This window comes from Xenopus laevis, chromosome 6L, assembly GCF_017654675.1.
Source record: "Xenopus laevis strain J_2021 chromosome 6L, Xenopus_laevis_v10.1, whole genome shotgun sequence".
NCBI lineage: Eukaryota > Metazoa > Chordata > Amphibia > Anura > Pipidae > Xenopus > Xenopus laevis.
This window is the reverse complement of record NC_054381.1, coordinates 63148965-63173076: the sequence shown is the minus strand read 5'-3', so window position 1 is coordinate 63173076 and position 24112 is coordinate 63148965. Positions and strand designations below refer to the sequence as shown.

At 37.6% G+C, this 24112-nt stretch overlaps 1 protein-coding gene across 1 annotated transcript in view; it reads right to left on the bottom strand.

Moving 5' to 3' along the window:
• Positions 1-23716, bottom strand: part of vwc2.L (von Willebrand factor C domain containing 2 L homeolog) — a 207947-nt gene extending 184231 nt beyond the window's left edge. The window contains exons 1-2 of the mRNA XM_018267555.2: positions 23628-23716; positions 8077-8812 (exon numbers count right to left, since the gene is read on the bottom strand). Of these exons, the coding sequence (XP_018123044.1) occupies positions 8077-8769 (693 nt within the window). The 5' untranslated portion in view covers positions 8770-8812; positions 23628-23716. The remainder of the gene's footprint in view (positions 1-8076; positions 8813-23627) is intronic.
• Positions 23717-24112: the final 396 nt, after the last annotated feature.

Genomic DNA, 24112 nt, shown 5'->3' with positions numbered 1-24112 from the left:
ATAAAAAAGTATGGCAAGTAAAAGCTGTTGAGGTCAAGTAGAAGTCAAGGGGAGTTCCCTTTCTTTTCTTGAAAAGATCAGCCTTTCGTTCATGGTTTTAGAGGTTTTTTGGAGATCAAAAACGCTCATTGTCATATGACTTTTTCTTTCGTTCACGAAAATTCGGGGGTTATACAGCTATTTTCATTCATACTTTTTTCTTTGGATCTTTTAATAACATTTGTGATTTTATAGAATAAAAGTTTTGTCGTTATTTCAAAAAATTCTAATACCACTAAAATTCAACCTTTGGAAAATGGGCCTCTATGTGTGCCATAGACTTAGTTGAGTTCACCTCCCCATTGTGCTAAGCCTCCCATCACAGTCATCAGAGAGCCATAATATAATTTATAAATCATTTCTCTCATCCCCATAAGTTCGTATATGGAATATTCAACAGCTCCCTGTATTTAAAAAAGAATAAGAAATATCCTAGCCTATACAGTGTCTCTGTGTGGATATCCAGTTATGGGATCTGTAATCCAGAATGCTCGGGACCTGGGGCTTTCCGGATAACTGATCTTTTACATAATTTGGATCTTCATACCTTAAGCCCACTAGAAAATCATTTAAACGTTAAACCCAATAGGCTGGTTTTGCCTCCAATGAAGATTAATTATATCTTAGTTTGGATCACATACAAGCTACTGTTCTATTATTACAGAGAAAAGGGAAATTATTTTTTAAAATTGTAATTATTTTGATAAAATAGAGTCTATGGGAGATGACCTTTCTGTAATTCGGAGCTTTATGGACAAAGGATTTCTGGATATACTGTATATCCTTGATAAAGGCCCCAATGAGGACCGAAACATTGGGTACACGAGTGATGTTTAAATAAAAACCGTTTGATACAAAAAATGTCTTGGGGTGCTGGTCCACTTTGAAGACTGTAAATTATATTTGACCAGAGCACCCACCATTGACCATTTCAGTAAGAATGCCGGTACTTTCAGAACAAAATATTGTTCACTTGTGCATTTGTTTCTAATGACTTACAGTACAAGAACTATGGGATTTTAAAGTGAATAACATAGAACCATAATTAGTTAATTCCCATAAAGAATCATATTTAGAGGACAAGGAAAGCCTTTTTATCCTTTTGCATTTAGCTAATAGAGGGCCCCTTGGTGTACCTGATCGCTGACTTAATTTCTCCAAAAATTGCTTATGTCCTTTGCAGTGTCCGCTTGAAGTTTCCTCATTGTCTTGTTACTTGCTGCCACCATATTCCCTAAAGTGACTTAATGAAGATGGTGCTCGCATACCAAATGCGTATACACCAAGAATGTTCCTTCCTTTGGAAGTGCACATATCAAAAAAGCTTGTGCGCTGTTACGGATAGATACAATTACAGCGCACAAGCTTCAGCACACTTTCTGTTTATGCACGTCATGCGTCACCATGGTTACCACAGCTGTTCTTATTGGTGCGCTTCCGTACATAAGTAATGCGCATGCGCTGCATATTAGTTGAGTGAACTGCGCATGACCAAGAGTCTTAGTCTTGGTGAAATCCAGCAGAATCATGGGACTTTCTGTACAAGTAGATAGCAGTTTTGAATAAATTGCAGGGATTGAACAGACACACCACTTATTGCAGCGGGGAATAACAAGGACAGATAGCTTCATTATAGGTAGGCATTTTAACAGAAATTCCCTTTCCTTGTCCTTTAAAATTTGAAACAGAAGGCAACAACAAAATTCAAAGATATTTTGTATGCTTTGCTGGCTTCAAAATGGCAATCCGACTTGTTACTACACACATTACAGAATATATTACTGATTTTCTGTACTTTCTGATTTGACATCCAACCTTTCTATATTCCTTTTAAAACAGGTCAATATTTTTCTGGTCCTAGTTGTCAACAGACATCAGTTTGAGCGCTGATGGTAGCTAAAGGCGGATTAATGAGAATACCAAATGACAAACACTATCAACATGTGGAATGCACATGATCTGTTGGACATGCAATCTAAAATCAACCAATGGTATAAGAAAGAAATGAATGTATCTGTACATTTATATGGTTATTAATATTATTATACCTTTAATCTGTACATTTATATGGTTATTAATATTATTATACCATTATTAATTAACTGCTCATATGCAATAATCTGTGTTCAGAGTGTGTGATTGCAAAACTAAATGCCTGTATATCTTGATTTACCCATAAACCTTATTTGTGTATTAATGAAGTCCTTTTAAATGAAGATAAACAAAAGAGAAAGATAAAAGTGTAGTAATTGATTGGCTACTAACACTCCTGTGGTCACAGACAAACTTGAGCAGATAACTATTACTCATAAAAAAAAAAAAAGCTATCCCTGCTGCGACTTAAAACAAATGCTCCTGAGAAATTGACAGTGTACTCTATTTGACACAATGTATCTTACTAAATTACAGATAGCTGGTCTGCTCCCTGGGCTGTGCCCATGACAATGATAATAGTAATGATGCTTCTAAATTTCACACATCTCTACAAAAAAAGAATGGTAGATTTGCTGTTGATTTTTAATTGCCTGCCATTTTTAAGCTAATACCCCAGGCAAAATAAAATACATTTCCGATGAGAAGTGTTTTCAAACATTTACTGTCATACACGGCTTCACTTCTGACATGTAAAAGGGGTGGTTCACCTTTCAGTTACATTTTAGTGTGTTATAGAATGGCTAATTCCAAGAGACATTTCAACTGGACTTAATTTTTTCTTTATTATAGCTTTTGAATTTTTAGCTGTCTTCTTCTGACACTCTTCAGCTTTCAAATGGGAGGTCACTGACCCCATCTAAAAACAAATGCTCTGTAAGGCTACACATGTATTGTTATTGCTACTTTTTAGTACGTACTCATCTTTCTATTCTGACTCTCTCCTATTCAGATCCCAGTCTTATTCAAAGCATTACATGATTGCTATGGTAATTTGGACCCTAGCAGCCAGATTGCCGAAAATGCAGACTGGAGAGTTGCTGAATAAAAAGCTTAAAATACTCAAAAAACACAAGAATGAAAACCATTATGCTTATACAGTATTCTCAGAATATCACTCTCTACATCTTAAATGTAAATTTAAAGGTGACAGTGCCCTGCAGTGTCGGACTGGCCCGACTGGACACCGGGAAAATAGCCGGTGGGCCCGACACTTAATGGGCCTCTGCCGGGCCAGACCCCTCTCCAGATCTCCTGAAAAAAGGCTTTTTTTAAGAGCCTTCACGCAGGTGCGCACAGTGGCGCCTTCATGTGCGCATACTCGGCGCGTCATAGCAGGGGGTGGGGGCTCGGAGGGGGGCCCCTGGACAGTAGTCCCGGTGGGCCCCGGGCCCCCAGTCCGACCCTGGTGCCCTGTAGTAGTGATCCCATTTACAGCATTTTGATTAACTCGGATCTCAGTTGTTCTAGCTCTAGGCATATTTCCTTCAACTTTCAGGTAGCATTATATCATTCATTGCAGGTTTGCTGAGTGATTATGACCCTGAAAATACCTAATCTACATTCTTTAGTTTTTCAGCTTCTTTTAGTGCACATGTGTTTAAGCCTTCCAGTTGTTGCAAAACTACAACTTCCAGGGCCGGATTTACATAGCAGGTGCCCCTAGGCCTGCTGTCATTCGTCACCCCTGTCCCCTTCCCTTTATTCACACAAATTCTTTAAAAACTATTGTATCTCCAGCGCATCCCCAGTGTTTCTGAACCAATGCGGGTGTGGTTGGGCTTCATGCCGCCCCCTAAAATCCTGCCGCCCTAGGCCCAGGCCTTGGTGGCCTCTCCACAAATCCGGGCCTGACAACTTCTAACACACCCTGATGGACTCCCATTGAAGCTGTGGTAGCTCAACAGTTGACTGTAGTCTGGCCTCAACCCCCTTGATTTAGTTCACATTCATTTATTTGGGTTAGTTTTATTACACTTAGGGGCACATTTACTATTGGTCGTATATCGAGGGTTAATTAACCCTCGATATTCGACCGTCGAAGTAAAATCCTTCGACTTCGAATATCGAAGTTGAAGGATTTACCGCATTCCTTTTGGATGGATGGATTTTAATCCATCGAACGAATGATTTTCCTTCCCCATAGGCTAACATTGGTGCTTGGTAGGTTTTAGGTGGTCGAAGTTTTTTTAAAGAGACAGTACTTCGACTATCGAATGGTCGAATACTCGAACGATTTTTAGTTTGAATCGTTCGATTCAAAGTCGTAGTCGAAGGACGAAGTCGTAGTCGAAGGTCGAAGTAGCCAAAAAAATACTTCGAAATTCGAAGTATTTTTTATTCCAATACTTCACTCCAGCTAAGTAAATGTGCCCCTTATAGTATATACTATACTACCACCATTTCACCCTGGCATACATTTTTCAGAATGTGTTTCCTAAATAAGCAATATTAAAAGTATATAATAGATAATTGCTGTTCAGCTTATATTTATAATAAGTAATAATGTGGAACCAGCTTTTGACTGTTAGGAACTAGTCATGTTTACTACACTTTTTAAGGCATCAAAATATACTACAATCTCCATCATCCACATTTTCTTGTACAAGATCAATATATTCTCCATTCCAAAATGATACAATCCCCGTTTTACTTGAGATAAAATGAAACACAACTTTCCATTGTTTGTGCATGCACTTTCGGTGGCATGTGTTTTTCATGGACTGGATTAGAGAATAAGTTTAAATCCATAACAATCGTTTGCTGACATTACAGTGATATATTCACATGCCACAAAAATTAAAAGTATTTTAATTTTAAAAAAATGACCTCATAAAAAGTTGTGCATTTAATGTAAAAACATGTACTCAATTACAGCTAAATGTGATCATTTCTGTGACATTTTACCTAATTTGTGCTGGTGCCACTGAGGTAGTAAATCTGAACCTGAAGGTGATCCACTAGTCAGGGAGTTATTTAGTGAATCTGAATTTATCTCATAATAGCTCGACCAAACTCCCATGCCAGATTTTAGCTTATGTATTAATAAAAAGACTTGATTTAATCGAATCGTGGAAAAATTCTATAAAATCAAGCAGAAACCCAAAACCTACAAATTTTTCTGGCTTTTCTTCCGAAGCTCTAGGTTTTTTTGAGTTTTTGCCCGAAAACCCTGAAAAGGTCGGATTTTTGGGCTAAACCCAGTGCAGACCGCAATAACTTCAAATTGGGATAGGTGCCTCTTCCATTGACTTATGCAGGACCTTGACAGGCGTGAGATGGCGGATTATCAGATTTGGGCTTTCAGCAGCATCAGGGTATAATAAATCTCAAAAAATGTTTTTTTTTCCAATGAAAAATTTGAGGTTTTGCCCCAAAAAGTCAGACCAGAGAAATTGGAGATTTGATAAATAACTCCCTCAGTGTGTTCGATAATGGCTTATTCTAAGCAAGTTTTTATTTTTAATAATTTCTTAATTATTTGCCTTCCTCTTCTGACTCTTTCCAGCTTTTAAATGGGGAGCACTGACCCTAGCAGCCAAAAAAACTATTGCTCTGTGAAGGCACAGTTTTATTGTTATTTTTACTTTAATTACTAAAAGTTCTATTTAGACCCTACGGGGCGTTTCTGCCATGAGGCAAGGTGAGTACCTTGCCTCAGGCAGCTTCTCCCCAGAAGTTACAAAAAGCCGCTCCTGGTAACTTTAAGAGTCGAATTTTCTGGCTTTTCTAGCGCAGAGAGCGCAATTTTGCTCTCTCTGCTAGCGATGCGCCCCCTCCCTCAGGTGGGAATTACAGGCTGGAGCGTGCCTGTACAGCGTGCCTGTAGACCCTTCTCTATACATATTCCTCTCTCTCTTTCAAAACATTGCCTGTTGCTAGGTTAAATTAGTCCCTAATAACCATATAGCTGCTGAGATTCCAAGCTGGAGAGCTGCTGAAAAATCTTAATAATGCAAAACCTGTAAATAATAAAAAATCCAAAATGCAAATTGTCTCAGAATAGCACTCTCTAGCAGATACTAGAAGTTAATTTAAAGCATGCATCAAAAAAGTGGTTGGGAAACAAATAAACTGGGATCCGCCTGCCAATATATACACAAGGCAAATTCTGATGTGATGCAATCAAATAGGGGCAAGTCTGTTCAGCCAGAACATTGGTCAGGTAACAAGATTACAGCTCTCCCTGATACCTCTCCTGGAGGCATTCAGATACCTAAACTGATAGCAGCTCCATGGGGCAAATTCACTAAAGGACGAAGCGCCTAACACTAGAGCGTAGCGCATTTTCGTTAATTCGCCGATTCACTAACGGACGCTGGCGTAAATTCGCTAGTGTTACTTCGTACCCTTACGCCTGGCGAATTTGCACAACGGACGTAACTATGCAAATTCACTGACGCTCAAATTTTTCTGAACGCTACCTTTTACGCCAGACTTCCTTCGCCACCTCAGACCAGGCGAAGTGCAATAGAGTAGATAGGGATTGCTTCAAAAATAGTTAAAAAAATTCCCAAAAAACACTGGCGTTTTTTCTTTTTTTATGGGTGATAGGCTGAAAAAGATCGAATTTTTTTTTGGGGCTACCCTCCTTCCCCTCTACATTTCCTAACACATGGCACCTTAACTATACAGTGGGCACATGTGTAGGGCAAAATAAAAATTGTATTTGCTGTTTTGAAGGTTTCCCAGGCTTGTGTAGTGATGCTACATATACCTCAATTGTAAGTTCAATTTGGCGCAGTATGCAAATTAAGCATCGCTAGCGTAACTTCGCTTTTCTTGGCGAATTAACACTAGTGCAACTTCACAACCTTACGCTTCCCCTGAGCGCAACTTCGGATTTTAGTGAATTTGCGTAGCGTTGGCTAAAATACGCCTGGCAAAGTGCGGCAAAGCGGACGCTGGCGCAACTACAAATCTTAGTGAATTTGCCCCGATCATGTTTCTATACTGCTACCACCGTGCTGGAGGAGACCCCATCTCATGTTTTAGTGAGTGGGAAAACAGACACAACTCCCCATGCTGCCTCCCATCACAGATGACAGATAAGGCATTTTGTGACCCATGTGAAATCACTCCTCCTGCGGGTGAGAAAAAAATAAAAAAATAAAAATAAACCAAAGAGTTAATTTGGGTTCAGATGCCATTCATGGCTCACTACACACCTATACAAGGAAATGCTTTCTTAAATTATGATAGGACTGTTGTTACCAAGGACAATGGTGCATGATTTTGGTAAATTGAGTTTTAAAAGGAAATCCTTGATTAGTGTTTATGTCTTGAGAAAATACAGGTAGTGTACTATTAATATTCAATAAATAATGAAAAAGTGTCTGTTTATTTAACTCATAAGACCTTAGATCACCCATCATGCACTGCTAAGTGTTACAGTGGTCTTTTAACCCTGAACTCTATTTTCACATAGGGAAAATGTGAAAGGAGCTGTGCACAGCTTCTCTGAAAATCTATATGTAAGTACACTAATCAAGAACAATAAAAAATACTAGCAAAATATACCAAATACAATTTTTTTAAACAAAATACACAATAGTTATTACATTATTGCAAACGCAAGTAAATTTGACAGTAAAGTGCATTAATCTCATGGAATTACATTTATATTATTACGAATCATATGCAAAGCATTTCAGTTGTTGTAATGGATTAAAGGGGTGGTTCACCTTTAAGGTAACTTGTAGTATATTATAGAATAGCCAATTCTAAGCAACTTTCCAATTAGATTTATTATAGATTTATAGTTATTTGCTTTTTTCTTCTGACACTTTGCAGTTTTCAAATGGGCATCGCTGACCCCTTCTAAAAAAATGCTCTTTAAGGCTACAAATGTATTGTTATTTGGTATTCCTCATCGTTCTATTCAGGCCCCCTCCTATTCATATTCCAGTCTCTTATTTATATCAATGCATGGTTGCTAGGGGAATTTGCACCCTAGCAACCAGATTGCTTAAAAAATTGCTGAACAAAAAAGCTAACTAACTCAAAAACCTTAAATAATAAAATTGTTTCAGAATATCACTCTCTACATCATACTAAAAGTTATCTCAAAGGTGAACAACTCCTATAAAAAATAATAAGTCATACCATAAATTCTTCCAAGGACTGATATGTTTTTCCTCGAAAATCACAGTAATTCTTCCGTTCTTTGCACTGTGGGCAGCACTGGCTTGTATCCACTTGAATGCACCTTGGATGAAGCTTAGGACACTCTGGCTGAATGCAAAGAGGCCCCTCCTCAGTGCAAAGGCAAGGACAAGCTGAAGGCCCTGGTGAAAATTTCTCCCCAATAGCATATACAAATCCACTCTCATCAACGCAACCCTTTCCCCGATAGTCCGGATACACATATTCCTCTGTTTCCTGGGTTGCAACAACATCTGGAATCTCCTCAAGACGTTCATCCTGTACACCATCTGACTGTACTTGTGTCGGTATGATCCCAGAATTGATACTCAGACTTTGAGTGCCTAATGATTGTTTTTGCCTATTTACAAAATCTTTGTTGGTAAGACTTCTGTTCATTTTGCTTTTCCATTCTTTCATTGTTTCATTTCCTCCTAATTTGTTCTCATAATTTTTTTCAAAATTTGTCTCTCCTTGAGCTTCTCGTCCTTCATTGTCTCTTTTTGTTTGACTAGTTTTCCATTCCTCCTGATCCTGTGCCTTTGTTAGGTTTTCTACATAAATAGTTGGGCTGGAGAGGACAAACATCAGGCAACAAGTCACAAGAAATGAACTAGAGAGCGCTCCAATTGCCATTACAGTGGAACCGGGCATTGCCTACCACGCCACCAAGTATAGGATCCTTCATTCAAAGGTTCTAAGAAGAAAAAAATACAGTTGGGTTCTTAGTCAGATTGAATAATTTCTTTTGTTAAAAGCAAACATGAATTATATTATAAAGTGAGCTATTTTCAATCAATCCATAGAGCAACATTCCTTACACATTTCGCTGTTGACAAAGACCCTGTTAAAACACCTGTAACACAACAATGTTTTGTAGTTCTCTCATGCTTCAGATCCACCAAGCTACAGATGAGGATTGACTATCATCCTATGATATACACAGCCTAAACCAAAACAGCTGGGTGTTTTAAAAATCTGTCTTCAATTAAATACACTTTTGAATATTAAAAAAAAAACATGTTTACGTGGTTGTATCTCTTCTTATTTGCCCCTTTCTGTTTTAGATGGATATTATTATCCAAAAAACCCATTACACTAGAAAATCGCTGGCAGGTTGAAGGTAATGAAAACATGGCAGCTTGCCTTTGTATCTTTGACTTTATGTTTATTATTTTAATTAATGTTTTAGGGCTCCTTGACCCTATCAATACAAATTATTAAAAATTCATTTGAAAGCAATGGCCTTTGTTTTATTACTGGCCAATATATGTATGCTATTAAGTGGTAAATAAGCAAACACACAGTAATATTATTGTGATTTGAACATCAAAGAATACATGTAGAAAAGTGGATTAGATCTTGCACATTATGTGATAGCTACCAAAAAGAGTAATTTATTAATCAATTTCTTTGTTTAGTTTTGTATACTAATGTTTGTGCTACATGCACAAATTTGTAAGGGCACTCATACAATGAAATAAACCCACAGAGGCACCAACCCAAAAAGAAGCAATCATTTTGTATATCAGTACTTATTTACCATATTAGCTAGTCCTATTGTCCTCATAATGCATGTATAATGCATGTATAATGCATATATACTGTACATACACACAGGCCTGGATTTGTGGCGAGGCCAAAAGGGCGGCAAAATTTTAGGGGCTACATGCCTCCCTGCTGCATCCTAAGGAGCACTGGGTGCTCCAGTACTTAAAAGCACACTTGCGTGTGCACAGGGGTCAGCGCTAGGACCATGCGGCCAGGCCCAGATTTGTGGCGAGGGCCTAGGGTGATAGAAAAATAGGGGCGGCATACCGCCCAGCCACTTACCAGGGAGCTCAGCTCTCCAGCGCTCCAGGCGCGCATGCGCCCTAGTACCATAGGGGGGGTATGCGGGCGGGCGCCAGGACCGGGCGCCCTCTGGGCGCCCGCCCACTAAATCTGGGATTGCATGCGACCGGCTCTAGGACCATGCGGCCCCGGGAGGGTGCACACTGGAAGCGTCCTGCGCTGGCCTCGAGGGCCCGCTCCCATAAATCTGACCCTGCATATACAGCTAATCAAAAGCTAATTTGGCACTGCAGATTTATTAAAGTGGGCAGTCCACCTTTGAATAAACTTTTAGGATGATAGCAACATTCAAATACAATTTGCTGTTTGCAGTTATTCACATTTTGTTCTGCAGCTCTCCAGTTTGGGATTTCAACAAGTGTCTAGTAGGGATGTAGCGAACTGTTCTGCGGCGAACTTGTTCGCGCGAACATCGGCTGTTCGCGTCCGCCGCAAGTTCGCGAACGTCGCGCGACGTTCGCCAATAGGCGTTCGCGTCAAAATCGTTCGACCATTCGATCATTTGATCGCTAAAATCGAACGATTTTCGTTCGATTCGAACGAAAATCGTTCGATCGAACGATTAAAAATCCTACGATCGTTCGAATCGAAGGATTTTCGGATGTTCGAAGTTCGCGAACAGTTCGCAAACTGTTCGCATTTTTTGCCGGTGTTCGCGAACGGCGTTCGCGAACACATACTCGGCGGTTCGCTACATCCCTAGTGTCTAGTAACAAAAATCAGCTCTTGGTAACTTTAAGAGCCGAATTTCCGGGTTTTATACTGGAAATTTAGCTCTATTGGTGCAGGAGAAAGCAATTGCACTCTCTGCACTACTGATGCTACCCCCCCCCCCGGACCCGCTCAATGTGAGTTAAGGTAAGAGCTATGAGGAGGGGGGGCAGCATCATAGGAGCAGCCTCAGTGCTGCTTAGGCACCCAAATCTCCCCTGAATATTCTAGAATTTAATGTAAAGGTAAATTCCCCTTTTAAAGGAATAGTTCAGTGTGAAAATAAAAACTGGGTAAATAGACAGGCTGTGCAAAATGAAAAATGTTTCTAATATAGTTAGTTAGCAAAAAATGTAATGTATAAAGGCTGGCGTGATTTGATGTGTAACATATCAGTCAGAACTGCTTTTCAGCTCTCTTTGTTTACACTGACTGGTTACCCTGGTTACCAGGCAGTAACCAATCAGAGACTTGAGGGGTAGCCAAATGAGTCATAACTGTTGCTTTTGAATCTGAGCTGAATGCTGAGGATCAATTACAAACTCAATGAACAGAAATGTACCATGTGGCCCCCCTTCAAGTCGCTGACTAGCTCAGAGTTATAGAGCTGAAAAGCAGGAAGTTGGATTCTTACTGTTTTATTAGACATCTGTTCACTCCAGCCCGCATACATTGCATTATTGGCTAACTAACTATATTAGAAACATTTTTTATTTTGCACAGACTATCTATTTACCCAGTTTTTATTTTCACACTGAACTATTCCTTTAACATGAAAAAGAAGAAAACAAACTGCTTACAATGAAACAAAAATGGTGGTCATTTATACAACCATGTCAAAATAAAGGCAAACAAGACCAGGTAAATGGACCCTCAATAAGTTCGGTGGGAGATCTTCTGCAAACATTGCCTTACTGGTGCAGACAAATATGGGTCTATTTTTTTATAGAGACCAGATTTTGTTAGGGGAGGTTGTGCATTTCTCATTTTTGGTAACTTTAATGATGAATGGAAAAAATTTTTTGGATTCTTTTTTTTTACTAAGATTATTGTGCAGAACGTTGCAGGTTACAACACAAAATTCCATTTTATTTCTGGAATTGCATGGACTTCAGAGACTAGGGGGCAAATTCACTAACCCCGAAAATTCTCCAGCGATGGCTCCGCTTACATCGGAACACTTCGCCAGAAGTTGCACTAGCGTTGCCTAATTTGCATACGGCGAGAAGCCTAGTGTATAGTTTATGTGCCATATGTTAGGACATGTAGAGGGAAGCCGGGTACCCCGGAAAAAAATTACGATCTTTTGCTGCCTATCACCCTAAAAAATGAAAAGTCGCCAGTGTTTTTTGGGACTTATAAATATTTTCAACTATTTTTTGAGGAAGTCCTATCTACTCTATTGCACTTCGTCTGGTCTGAGGTGGCGAAGGCAAGTCTGGCGCAAGAGGTAATGTTCAGTAAAATCCGCATCTTAGTGAATTTGCATAGTTACGTCCATTCGCCAGAGCACAACTTCGCCTGGGGTAAGGGATCAAATTACCGCTAGACTCTTTGATACCGAAGTTATGCCTGCGCCCGTTAGTAAATCGGCAAAGTAAAGAAATGACTTCACGCTGGCGAATTTTCGCCAGTGTTAGTCACTTCGCCCTTTAGTAAATTTGCCCCTAAGGTCTCTCCCAGGACACCAATGTACTGTAACTCCAAAATAAGTACGTATGAAAGCCGACTAACATGGAATTGAATTGTCAGATCCAATAAGAGTTTTTCAAGCGGTGTGGTAACTTGAAATATCATTGTTGTATTGAATTTAATTGAATCACAGCCCTACTCTGCTAAGTATCTTCTAGAGGTTTCTACATAAATAGAATTATAGGTAAACTAATGGGATGAATTCAAATAATGGTTGAATGACTTTAGGCAGTGTAGACATACTGTATGTATTTCTGATTACTTTGGACTGTTAATACAAAATCAAAATAAAAAGGGAATTTCTTATTTTATTGGCAAATTAGTTATTTTAATCTGTCCATTTTAAGAAGTTACCTCTTAAGTGTAAGTCCTGATTTTCTACTGCAGTGTGCTGTGTGAAAACATCTTTATGCACATCCAAACTAAAAACCAATTTAGTCAATTGCATTCAATGGAACTCCAGATAATACATATTCATTATGGTCGGCAAAAAGCTCCACAGAATAAATGTTTCAATAATAAAAAAATACACACAACGTACTTACTTTCTAGATGAAGCCAAATGCAAACAAAATGAAGTTTAGAGTGAGGGGACATATCTCCCAGAATACTCTATAAGACTAAATAAATGCTGAGAATAACAGAGGCTATATATATATATATATATACAGTATATATATATATATATATATATATATATATATATATATATATATATATATATATATATATTCAATCAACTATCCATAATTTCCCTGCAAATCTATATCTACCTAAACAATACACTCATCACTAATAAAACATGTTTATGTAGTAAAGTGAACATGTATGTAAAATGTAACTTATGGCTTATTCAGTCATAGAAAAATACCATATACATCTTTTTAAGCAATTTAAAGCAATTCTAACCGATTCAGGTAAAACATTGTTCGATTTAGCTATATTTCACTGTGCCTCTGTATGTTTAAACACAACCTTACACTCTCTACAACAATTATCCTCTGTAAACCTTCTATTGTACAAAATGCCCATGGTTATCAATTAGTTCTGACAGGCAGGAGCCATCAAAGAGGATACTGCATGATTGAAATCTTCACATTACAACCCCTCCCTGGCCTCTGTTAAGGGTTTAAAGGGTAACTTAACCCAAAAATTTTAAGACACACACATTTGATTGGTCACAAAGGGTGATTTGATTATTTTATAACATACTACATTATATGCACTTTACATTGTGTTGTTTACTCCCCTGCTAACCATGTACATTTGTTGCAAGACAGTAAGGCAGAAGTGTAGAAAACTGAATGGTGCCCTACATTGCTAGGTCACAGTATCTTTTTTTGATAAAAAGAAATGTAATCTAGCTGCTCCATTTAATTTTACAATAGTTATTGCATAACATTTCCTGAAATTTTCCAACTAATAATAAGTAGCCTCGGCTGAACCTAAAGCAGTTTTGCATCAGCAGCTTTTGGGTTGTCCTTCTGTTTTTGGTTGCCTTTCCCTATGTGGACAAAGTAGGCATGTGTAAGACGTGGAATGTCCAGATGTATTCAACATCGAAGGCTCGGCTATCAAAATATACACAAATATAATGCTTTTTATTATCACATGTACCTTTTTCAGATTCATGCTTAATTAAGTCTACAATGAAACGCTGATACACAGAAACAATCCATAAATCTTTCAGTTAGCTCTGCAGTTATAAAATGGGTATGTAAAGCAGTACTGAATGGATTTTATTTATGCAGTCTTTACAAGCCTCTGTGCCTGCATGGCAGAAAAGCATTAGGAAGTTATATTAAGTGCTGCATTTATCACTCCTACAAAATATAATCTAAAATTTATCTTAACTTGTATACAGAACTGTAATGGCATGTAACTGTATTATGTATCTCTATATCTTTGTTTTTCTGTAGCAATGTTTATAAAGGAGTAAAGGTGTTTGAGAATACAAATTGGCCATTCACTTCTGATGTATAAAATCATGTATTGTTTTATATATCGTATCTCACTGCTATAGAATAGAATATCCATCTACAAAGTGCATATAAAATGTTTTTTGAAAACATACTAGAAAATGCACAGTAAACTACTATATCTATGTGTGTGTGTATATAAACATTTATTGTTTACTAGTATTTTACTACTGCTACTTTACTTCTTATGATCATTATTTATTATATTTAGTAACACCTATTTATAAAGCGCCGACATATTCAGCAGTGCTGTACAACAGACGGTTGACTGAATCAATGGACAGGATAAGAGGACAGAAGGTGTTGGGATGAACAAGATAATGATAGATGGGCATGCTAGAGTTTAAAGGCACAGACCGGGTGAAAATTTAATGGAATTCCAGAAAAAGGATACATCTAAACATCTTCATGTGGGTTAATGATTTGCTAAATAGTAAATCATTTAATAATACTTTTATACAATTACAGAGCCATAGCACCCTACCCTACTGTGTGTATATATATATATATATATATATATATATATATATATATATATATAAAATATGAATGATCACAGTAGTACGTTTGTCAGTATATTCCGCTTGTAAGCAAGGAATGTTTGTTGCAAAACTTTTATGGTTTGATCAAATTGTTGGTGTTGAGATTGGTAAGAAAAAATAAGCTTTTAAGTCATTCAAGTTAGCTGGGACAGCTGAAACTTGTACTTGTAAACAAGCTAAAATAAAGATAGAAAAGGGTAATGCAGTAAGGAGTAAAACAAATCCTAAATTAATGTCTAAATATGTAAATAGTAAAAAAAAAATGAAGCAAGAAGGGGTGGGACACTTAATATCAGAGGTGGGTCCATTGTTTGATGAGAACAGGGAAAAAGCAGAGTTTCTGACAAGATGATATTCATCTCAGTGTTTTAAACAAGTTTAGCTGTGTGATTGCTAAACATCTAAGCTTCATTTTTCAGAATTCAGAAGATAAAGAACTAAAAAACTGGTACAAAAATGTGCACAATTTGTCTATTTGAATTGGTTCTTTTTGTAGCTTAGCAGAAATCTGGAGCACTTAGACATAGGGGCAGATTTATCAAAACTAGTTTTTTTTTATAATTCAAAAAATTAAATGTGCACTTATGTATGATAAAAACATGATTACTTAAAGACCTGAAAATAAATTGATCATTAATCAATTCATTATCCTGATCATTAATGTATACTGAAGATGTATAAACGAATCATAATAAACAGTAACTGATATTTCATCCTAAAGATATTAAATTAATAACTATATTCAATATATGCAGTTGTCTGCCACTATTCCCATTAGTAATGTAAACCTCACCAAAAAAGGCAAACTAAGAATAGCCAAATATGAAAAAACACACTAAATGCAAATTTATATAATTTTTAAAATATAAGTTAATACTTTAAAAATCACAGTCCTTATTAGTGTCAAAAGGCTCCAAGACTATATGTATAGTCAGGAAATATAATGCAGAGTCAATGATTTACTAAGGCAGATATAAGGAAATGTTTGCCTTAAACAACATCTGTGTTATTAGCCTGAGACAACATCTGTGTTATTTAATACCGTGTAGAGTAAATGATATAGCACCTTATCTCCAAATGATCAATGTCTTCTTGTCATATAAATGAAAGCTTGTGTGAATGACGGTTATGGCAATCCTCTCCTTTTGCATTCTAGTTCAGCTTCAGTGTTCCTCTAATGACTACACAATTTGTCCATTTTTTGCTTCCTTTTATTGTCACCAAAACAATTCTTTATGGATCACATCACAAATCTTAGCCACCCCCCCTGATTAATATCACTCACAACTGATCCCCCAGGCCAGTGCTCCTGTTTGCTTAGTGTTGCACTGGCCCAGGGTATTTCTATAGGAGCTCATTCCCCAAAATCTTCTTCTGTTTCTTTCTTTTTTTGGGCCTGGGCAAGCAAATGCACAGTAGAGTAAAAAAACTGTCTTTTTGTATCTATGTTCTGCTTTTCACGACATGATATGCAGGGGAGACAGAAGAAGCCAAAGAAATGGTGGCAATGTGCTTCTACGGAAATAGTCTGGGGTGGTGCAAAACGAGAAGGAGCATCAGACTGGGGTATCAGGTAAGCAATATTCACTGGGTAGTGCCAAACATTTTGGCACCCCCCCCCTTTATTATACCTTTAGTTTTCCTTTAATAGTTTCAGTCTACCTCACTGGACACAGTGGGTGGGTAAGTAGGTTTCCCCAAACATAGTAGGGTGGAGGTCCTAACTATTCTCCTTGATTCACTCTAGGGACCTTGTATAGCAGCTTTTCTTTAAATTAGTGATGGGCAAATAAATTAGCCAGGTGCAAATTCTAGGCGAATTTCCATGTTTTGCTGCAGGTGAATAAATTCACGAAACTGCTGTGAAAAGTAACAGTCAAAAAATCTGCTGCGTCGGAAAAATTTGGGCACACATCAGAACAGTCGGGCACACAAACATTGTCGTGTGTTCAAATTATTCGGACACTCATTTTTTATTGCATTTGGCCAAACTAGGTGCACACATATAAATTGTCGCGCGCATTGCCATTTTGCAGACAAATTCGCCCATCACTACTTTAAACTGCAAAAGGGGAATAGAAAAACCATCTGCACACACTTCTTATAAGCCATAAGCCTTGGTGCTAGCAGGATCAATTATTCACCTATCCAAAGTAAGACTGATGCACACCTAGAATCACAGTTGCTTTATTCAGTCAACAATCCATCCTCTAAAAGTAAATCATGACTTCAGAAATCTGACCTGCATTCTAAAATATAGAATAAATTAACAATATTCATTTAACACATTGGGATATCACAGTATCCAAGTTTTTGGTGATCTGAATAATAACATGCATTCCCAATCACCATCTCTCCTGGGTTCTGCAAACAAATCAATTGTCTTGTATATATTGTATAATTGTATTCTTTAGTATTTTGTTTCTTGCTTCATAGGCTAAACCACAGGGGCATCTGAACAGATAAATAGCATGCATGTAATCCAGTCTCTGGAACTAATATTTTTGCCAAATGTGGCTTCTATATGCAATTCTTCTAAACATACTCTGCTCTCATATTTGTGGCGGCCATTTTTATGGGTGCAAGGACTCCACTTTTTTTATTTGATGATAACCCACTGGATGTGTTTCATGATAATATTTTTTAATTTCTTTCCACACTTATAACTACAAATCAACTTTGTTTTTACAACTTTGGAAAGGGTTTTGCCTTTTATACTATGCCCCAATGTTGGTTGACTGCATTTTTCATAAATGAATTGTTCTATTTATCACTCATCACTAGTTGTTTCACTTCTGTGCTTAATAATGTTAAATCCAAAACTACCCTTTGATACCCACATTTTAAGTAATGGTCATACATTCCTAGCAGTTGCAACTCATAAATATCACGCTATAATTATTTGCACAGTAGTATGCAAAAAAGAATCTCTTAATGCTATGAAGATGTGCAATATAATTTATAATATAAAACTTGCCTCCATGTGAAGAGAATGTATCCTGCGATTGTCTATTCTAATAATGTTCCATTGTCTGCAATAATTGAATATAATGTAAGAGCAGGGCCACATGGCCATTCTACTGTGGAATAAGACTTTTTAATTCAAGAATATCCTATTCGTCCAGTCCCGTTCTGCCTTCACAAGATCCATAAAATCGGTTCTAACCAACCTTAAAGACCAACAGTCTCCTCTAGAAGCAGTATTATTACAGCTGATACGTTTTTGGATAGTGATGGGTGAATTTATTCGGCAGGCGCAAATTTGTGTCAAATTTGCGCGATTCGCCGCTGGCGAATAAATTCGCAAAACGAAAGTCCGCTGCCAAAAATTTTAAAAAAACAGATGTCGGCGTCAAAAACTAGATGCCGGCGCCATTTCATTAATTTTTTTGCCGTTTTGCGAATTTCGCTGGAAATTCACTAATTTTTTTGGCAAAGCGAAACGGCGCAAATTCGCTCATCACTATTTTTGGATTATTATTTATAAGGAAATATTTAGTCTCTACCATACTACAGGTATGGGACCTGTTTTCAGAATGCTCTGGACCTGAGGTTTTCTTGATAGTGGATCTTTCTGTAATTTGGGTCTTCATACCTAAAACCTACTAGAAAATCATGGAAATTTTAAATAAACACAATAGGCTATTTTTGCTTCCCATAAGGATTAATTATATCTTAGTTGGGCTCAAGTAGAAGCTGTTTTATAATAACAAAAAAAGGAAATGTTTTTTCCATTATTGTATAAAATGGAGACTGTGGGAGACAGTCTTTCCATAGTTCAGGGCTTTCTCGATAACAGGTTTCCAAATAATGGATCCCATACCTGTATTTGAAGGACAAATGTCATCTGATACAGATTTCATGAGTTTTTTCATTTCATGTCTGATGTACCATTTATTTTGACCAGTATGGATGTGTGTAACCTGTATATACTAACGCCACATACAAATATGTTGACTATTAAATAAATCTGAAGTATCTGATGGGCCAGTAATGAGTTTCTTATGCTAATTATTGGAATTATGTTTAAATAATTATAACATAGTTATTCTTAGTTTGAAAACCAATAGTGTTTCCAGATGGAGTCCCTAATGGCACCACCCTAAGCAAATCATTGTTTGTCACTGTGTCAGCAGTCTTACATTATTGAGCAACTGTGACCATTTGTTTGGTAACTATTTGCACCACACTGCTGAGTTAACCATTTTATGATTGAGGATCTGCTCTTTGAGTAAGGTGTCTGGAAAACTGGCAGAGACTGGGGCAGGATGCAGTTAACAAATGTGTAACACTTGTCTGTACCTCCCACTGAGAGAACCATTTTGCTGGGTGCTGATAATGCACAACATCTGTAAAACCTGGCAAGCTATAAAATGACTAAATTTGATGAATTCAAAATGTAATAACTTGTTGTCATTGGGGGCCTCAATTATACACACTTTAGCATAGCAACAAATTCTCAGTTTGCTAATAAAGCAGTGTGAACAGTTATTAGTATTTGCTATTGGCAGTCAGCTAAAAGAAGGAAAGCATTGCAGAATGTTTAGTCATGTGATCAGCTTCTTGATTTCAAGAGAGAGAAAATCTGGGTATCACAAAACCTTTTTTTTAAAAAAAAAAAAGAAATAAACAGCTTTGTCCTTTAATATTTGCTTTCTCCTCACTCTCCTGTCCTTGAAAAATGTCAGTTGATGTTGGACATCTCAGTTTTTAGACTAGTTTTTCTATTGCATACAATTTTAATCCAAGTTAAGGGTTGTCATAAGGGCTCATTTACAATCCAAAACAAGCACTTGGGGACACATTTAAGAGTCGAAGTGAATTTCCGAATTAAAAAACTTCGAATTTCAAAGTATTTTTTGGGTACTTCGACCATCGAATAGGCCAAATTTGACTTCAACTTCGATTCGAATAGAAAATACTTTGAATATTCGAAAATCGAAAGTACTGTCTCTTTAAAAAACTTCGACTTCCACTTTAAACCTGCCGTATTGCTATGTTAGCCTATGGGGACCTCCTAGAACCTATAGCCAAAATTTGGTTTTAAAGTTTTAAGTTTTAAATAGTCGAAGGAAAATCGTTCGGTTGATCGATTAAATCGTTCGAATCGTTCGATTCAAACGATTTCACCGAATGCTTGAATAATTTTACTTTGACCGAAAACAGCTAAAAAAATTCAAAAAGAAAAGTTCGACTATCGAATTTGGCCTATTTGATGGTCGAGTTTCAAAGTTTTTTAACTTCGAAATTCGACCCTTGATAAATCTGCCCCTTGGTGTAATTGCAATTTTACCCACAATTCAATGTCAAAATGATGTCTGCTTCTGCTGACCAACTCTATGGAAGTGCAAAGCTTAATTGACCTTGAATTAATGTATTTTTATACAATTGATTTGTGTATCAATAATATTTATTTATTGTATTGCAAATGCAATGAGGAAGCAAAAGTTGGTGTTTGTCTGTATTAAGTCCTTTTCACTACTATTTATATACTATATTATAGCACCCTTCTATACCCGATGTAGCTTCTCAAACACAAAGAGGCCTATTTGAATTTTTTGAGGTTTTAGAGGTTTTTTATACCACAAATAAACTCACATTTTTTTAAAAAAAAAACACAAATGTCTTATTTAACATTCTATATATCTTCAGGGCGACAATCTCCCCGAACTGCCTTCCTCTACCGTCCCGCTGGCTATAATAAAAAATCACCAGAGGGAAGACACTTGCGGCACTTTGTTTTCCAAAGTCACCAGAAGTTTCGACTGCAGGAAAACGAAGCGCCGCGAGTGCCATCCCACTGGCGATTTTTCATTCTAGCTGGCAGGAAGGTAGGGGAAGGCAGTTTGGGGAGATTGTCACCCTGAAGAAGAGGCGATTTCTCGAGAGGGGGGACTAATCTCCCCGAATCTGCCCGTGTGCCCTTACCCTTAACATTGACTATTGTTTCTCTCCAATAAAATGTAAAACTTGTAGAGAATTTTTAGGGCATACAGTGCATAAATCTTTATACTGAACATGGCTTTGTTTTTTCAAATCATTTCAAACAGTTATTATTTTCAGCCTTGCACTGTAGTGTGTGCATTTAAATTATTTTATCAATATTCCTCCAATGTATTTGGTAGTTTACATCACAACAGTATAGTAATACAGCTTGCCAGTAAGAAGGATGATTACCAGGTCAAAGGTCAACTGAAAGTGGGGAATAAGGAGGTAGTAAGGCTCTAGAGAGTAAAAATGAACTCTTTAGACTCTTTAGGCAGCAGAGGAACTGGTGGGTCAGACAAGAGTGCATATCAGACAGGGACAGTTCAGGTGTGGCAGCAGAGGCTTGTAGTCAGGGACAGACTAAATAGTCAGTAAACCAGAACATTAATAGAACTAACAAAGTACCCCTGCAATCAAGTGTAGTAGGACTCATTTGTGTTATCCATGCCAATGCACTTGGACAATGGAGTCATCCAGCAGTGGCATTGTACTGAGAAAGGCCATTGGAGTCTGTGATGGAAAATGTGTCCTTACAGCTGTATAAGCCAGCACTGCTTTTTGTTTAAAATAATATTACAAATGCAGAGACCCTGAGGGTTAGATATCTCCACAGTCGATTTAGTGAGCCCTGGGTGTAATACCCCTCCCTGAATGTTAATTTAATGTTAATGTTAATTTGATCTGGTTCATGTTTGCCCAGTGGGTGGCAGTGTTTAATATCTTAAAAGGGAAGGCGCACATGCTCAGCGATCCCACCTTGCGGGGAAGTTCGTACAGGACTGGGTCTGAGCTGGTGACTGGCCCTGGGTGGGGAAAGTTTAGTTAGTGAAATAAGTTAGGTTATAGTTGTTCTAGGAGGCAGTGTTTTAGTGAGCAGCTTTCTGGCTCCAACAAGGAGAATATTTAAGGTTAGCACCCTTGTTATGATCAAGCCGCCAGACAGGGACAGGATGAGGTCAGGAGCAAGGAAAGTGCCAAGGAGCAAGATACCCAGTGGGATCCCTAGTGCTGGGGAGGAGTCACCAAAACTGTACTACCCCATAAGAGGGACCTATTTGCAAAAAATGTGAAGGTTTCTCACTGACTGAACTGAATGTGATTGAAAAGTCTGCTATTGGACCATTGTGATACAGCTTAACTTCCTGTCTTGTTCAACAAATGAGTTATTTGGTTTGAAGCAACCCCTGGACTGCTGTTATTTTCAAGATGTACAAGAGTCCAAGCCAGGATCCACCTGAGGGTAAGGGCTATAACACACTGCAGGGAGTTGCTAACAACCCAAGGGTGCCGGGCTCACTGGCAGCAAGTCACACTACTCAAACACATATCTCAGGCTCACCTATGGGTGTACTACACATATTTAAATAAATCACATGGAAATATGTTAATAAAAGGGATTACAATTAACACTAGTTTGTTAAATGAGTATTTAAGGTAAGACTGTAGTGCTGCTCGCTTCCCAAAATAAACAGTCACATGGGTCTTAAAGGGAAACTATCACCCTGAAAATTGAATTGCCTTTATGTTATGAAACCTTTTTTTACTATCATATACCTAAGTTTAAAAATTAATCTGAAAATAACACAGGACTCTCCAAATAGATGCAAGATGTTTGCTCATTTTGTGGCAGCATAGTGCCCACAGTCTAAATCCTTGAAAAACAGGAGTTGGAGGGCCTTGTAATGTACATGTTGTGTGATCAGGAGCTTTAACTTCAAAGCATAAGGTCACTAGCTGTGCCAAGCTAGCACTTATAATAAGAAAACTGCTGAGAAGTCCTGGAGTCAAGCGTTCCTACTCATAGAACAGTAGCTTCCAACAATTTAGAAGTTGATTTTGGGCCATGCTCCTGATCTACTCCATGGCCATGCTCTAGTAACTATGTTACTTTACAATCACCTGAACACCACCCTCGTTGGTAAACGCCATCCCTTCTGCAGCATGCTTCCCTGGACTGCCCAAGACTGTTGGTATGTAGGCAAAAATGAACATACAATTGTATGTATAGTCTGAGTGTATAAGCAGGCCAGTCCTAACTAATATTAAAAATTCATATAATATTCCCAAACATCTTAAAATATATTATATATAAACTATGCTATTATGTATGTATACAGTATTTATACTCACGGTAATAACTGTATACTAGGATTGTTTTGCATCTGATATTAAACAAAGAATATACATTTAAAAATCATATTAAATAAGGTACAAAGATTACAAATTAGATTACAAATTACTCAACAAAAGGCTTTAGACATTCTCATTTGCTTTACATGTGTGCATGTAGGATTTTTAAATTGATGTCAGATTATAAAAAGTATTCTTTTTTTTCTTTTGTATAGCTGTAGGCTTGTGTAAGAGAGGCATATGGTGGTTTTGCCACCTTGAAAGTAGTTTGGTATATTCTATGAAAGTGCATATGCATAAAATGCTACTGTCCTACTTTAGGTGAGAGAAGCTCTAAAGGACAAAGCACTTTGGATAGATTCGCATAATCCTGTCTGAATTGTTTGGCAGGTGCAGGGTCGCAAACAGCTGTTAGAAGCTTTAACTTGATTTTGCATGCAACAAAATGATCATATTTGTCTTCTCGTAACTTCTATTTAAAATTAAAACGGTTTGTGATAAGACAGAAGTGTAATTGCAAAGACCAAATGTTAATGCAATGTGTTGTGATATGGTACACAGAGCATTATTCAATTTTTATTTAAAAAAAGCCCCAAATACCTCCCCCTATACTAACCAGCATGAATAGGCTCCGATTCTGCTAATACACGTGGGTCTCCCAGTGGGTGTGATCAATCTGAATTCTGGAAAAACTTCCGCTTTCTTCCACCTTCATCTTTGTTTTACCCAATCAGCAATATAAACTTTCTGAAGACATTGCCATTAAATATACCAGATTCTCATCTGAGCAGGAACGTGATAAGCCTTGATGTAATTGGGCAGCGACAAGCTGAGATGCTGAGCCCCTGGCAGGGATTTGCAAAATGTGAATATCTATATTTTTATACAAACAGAGAGTGCTACAGTACTCTCAGCATTATTTTTCCTTCTTCTCAGAAATGGTCAGCAGTGTCATATCAGAGAGAGGATCAACGTCGCCACCTGGTCAGTCAGGAAAGCTGGTTTGAATGCTGCATCTCTGGTTTGGCATGCACTTGTCCATGATTGGAGATGGCACTGTACCTTGGTCACCCTTTGTCACTTTAGGTTTTGATGTTTGGC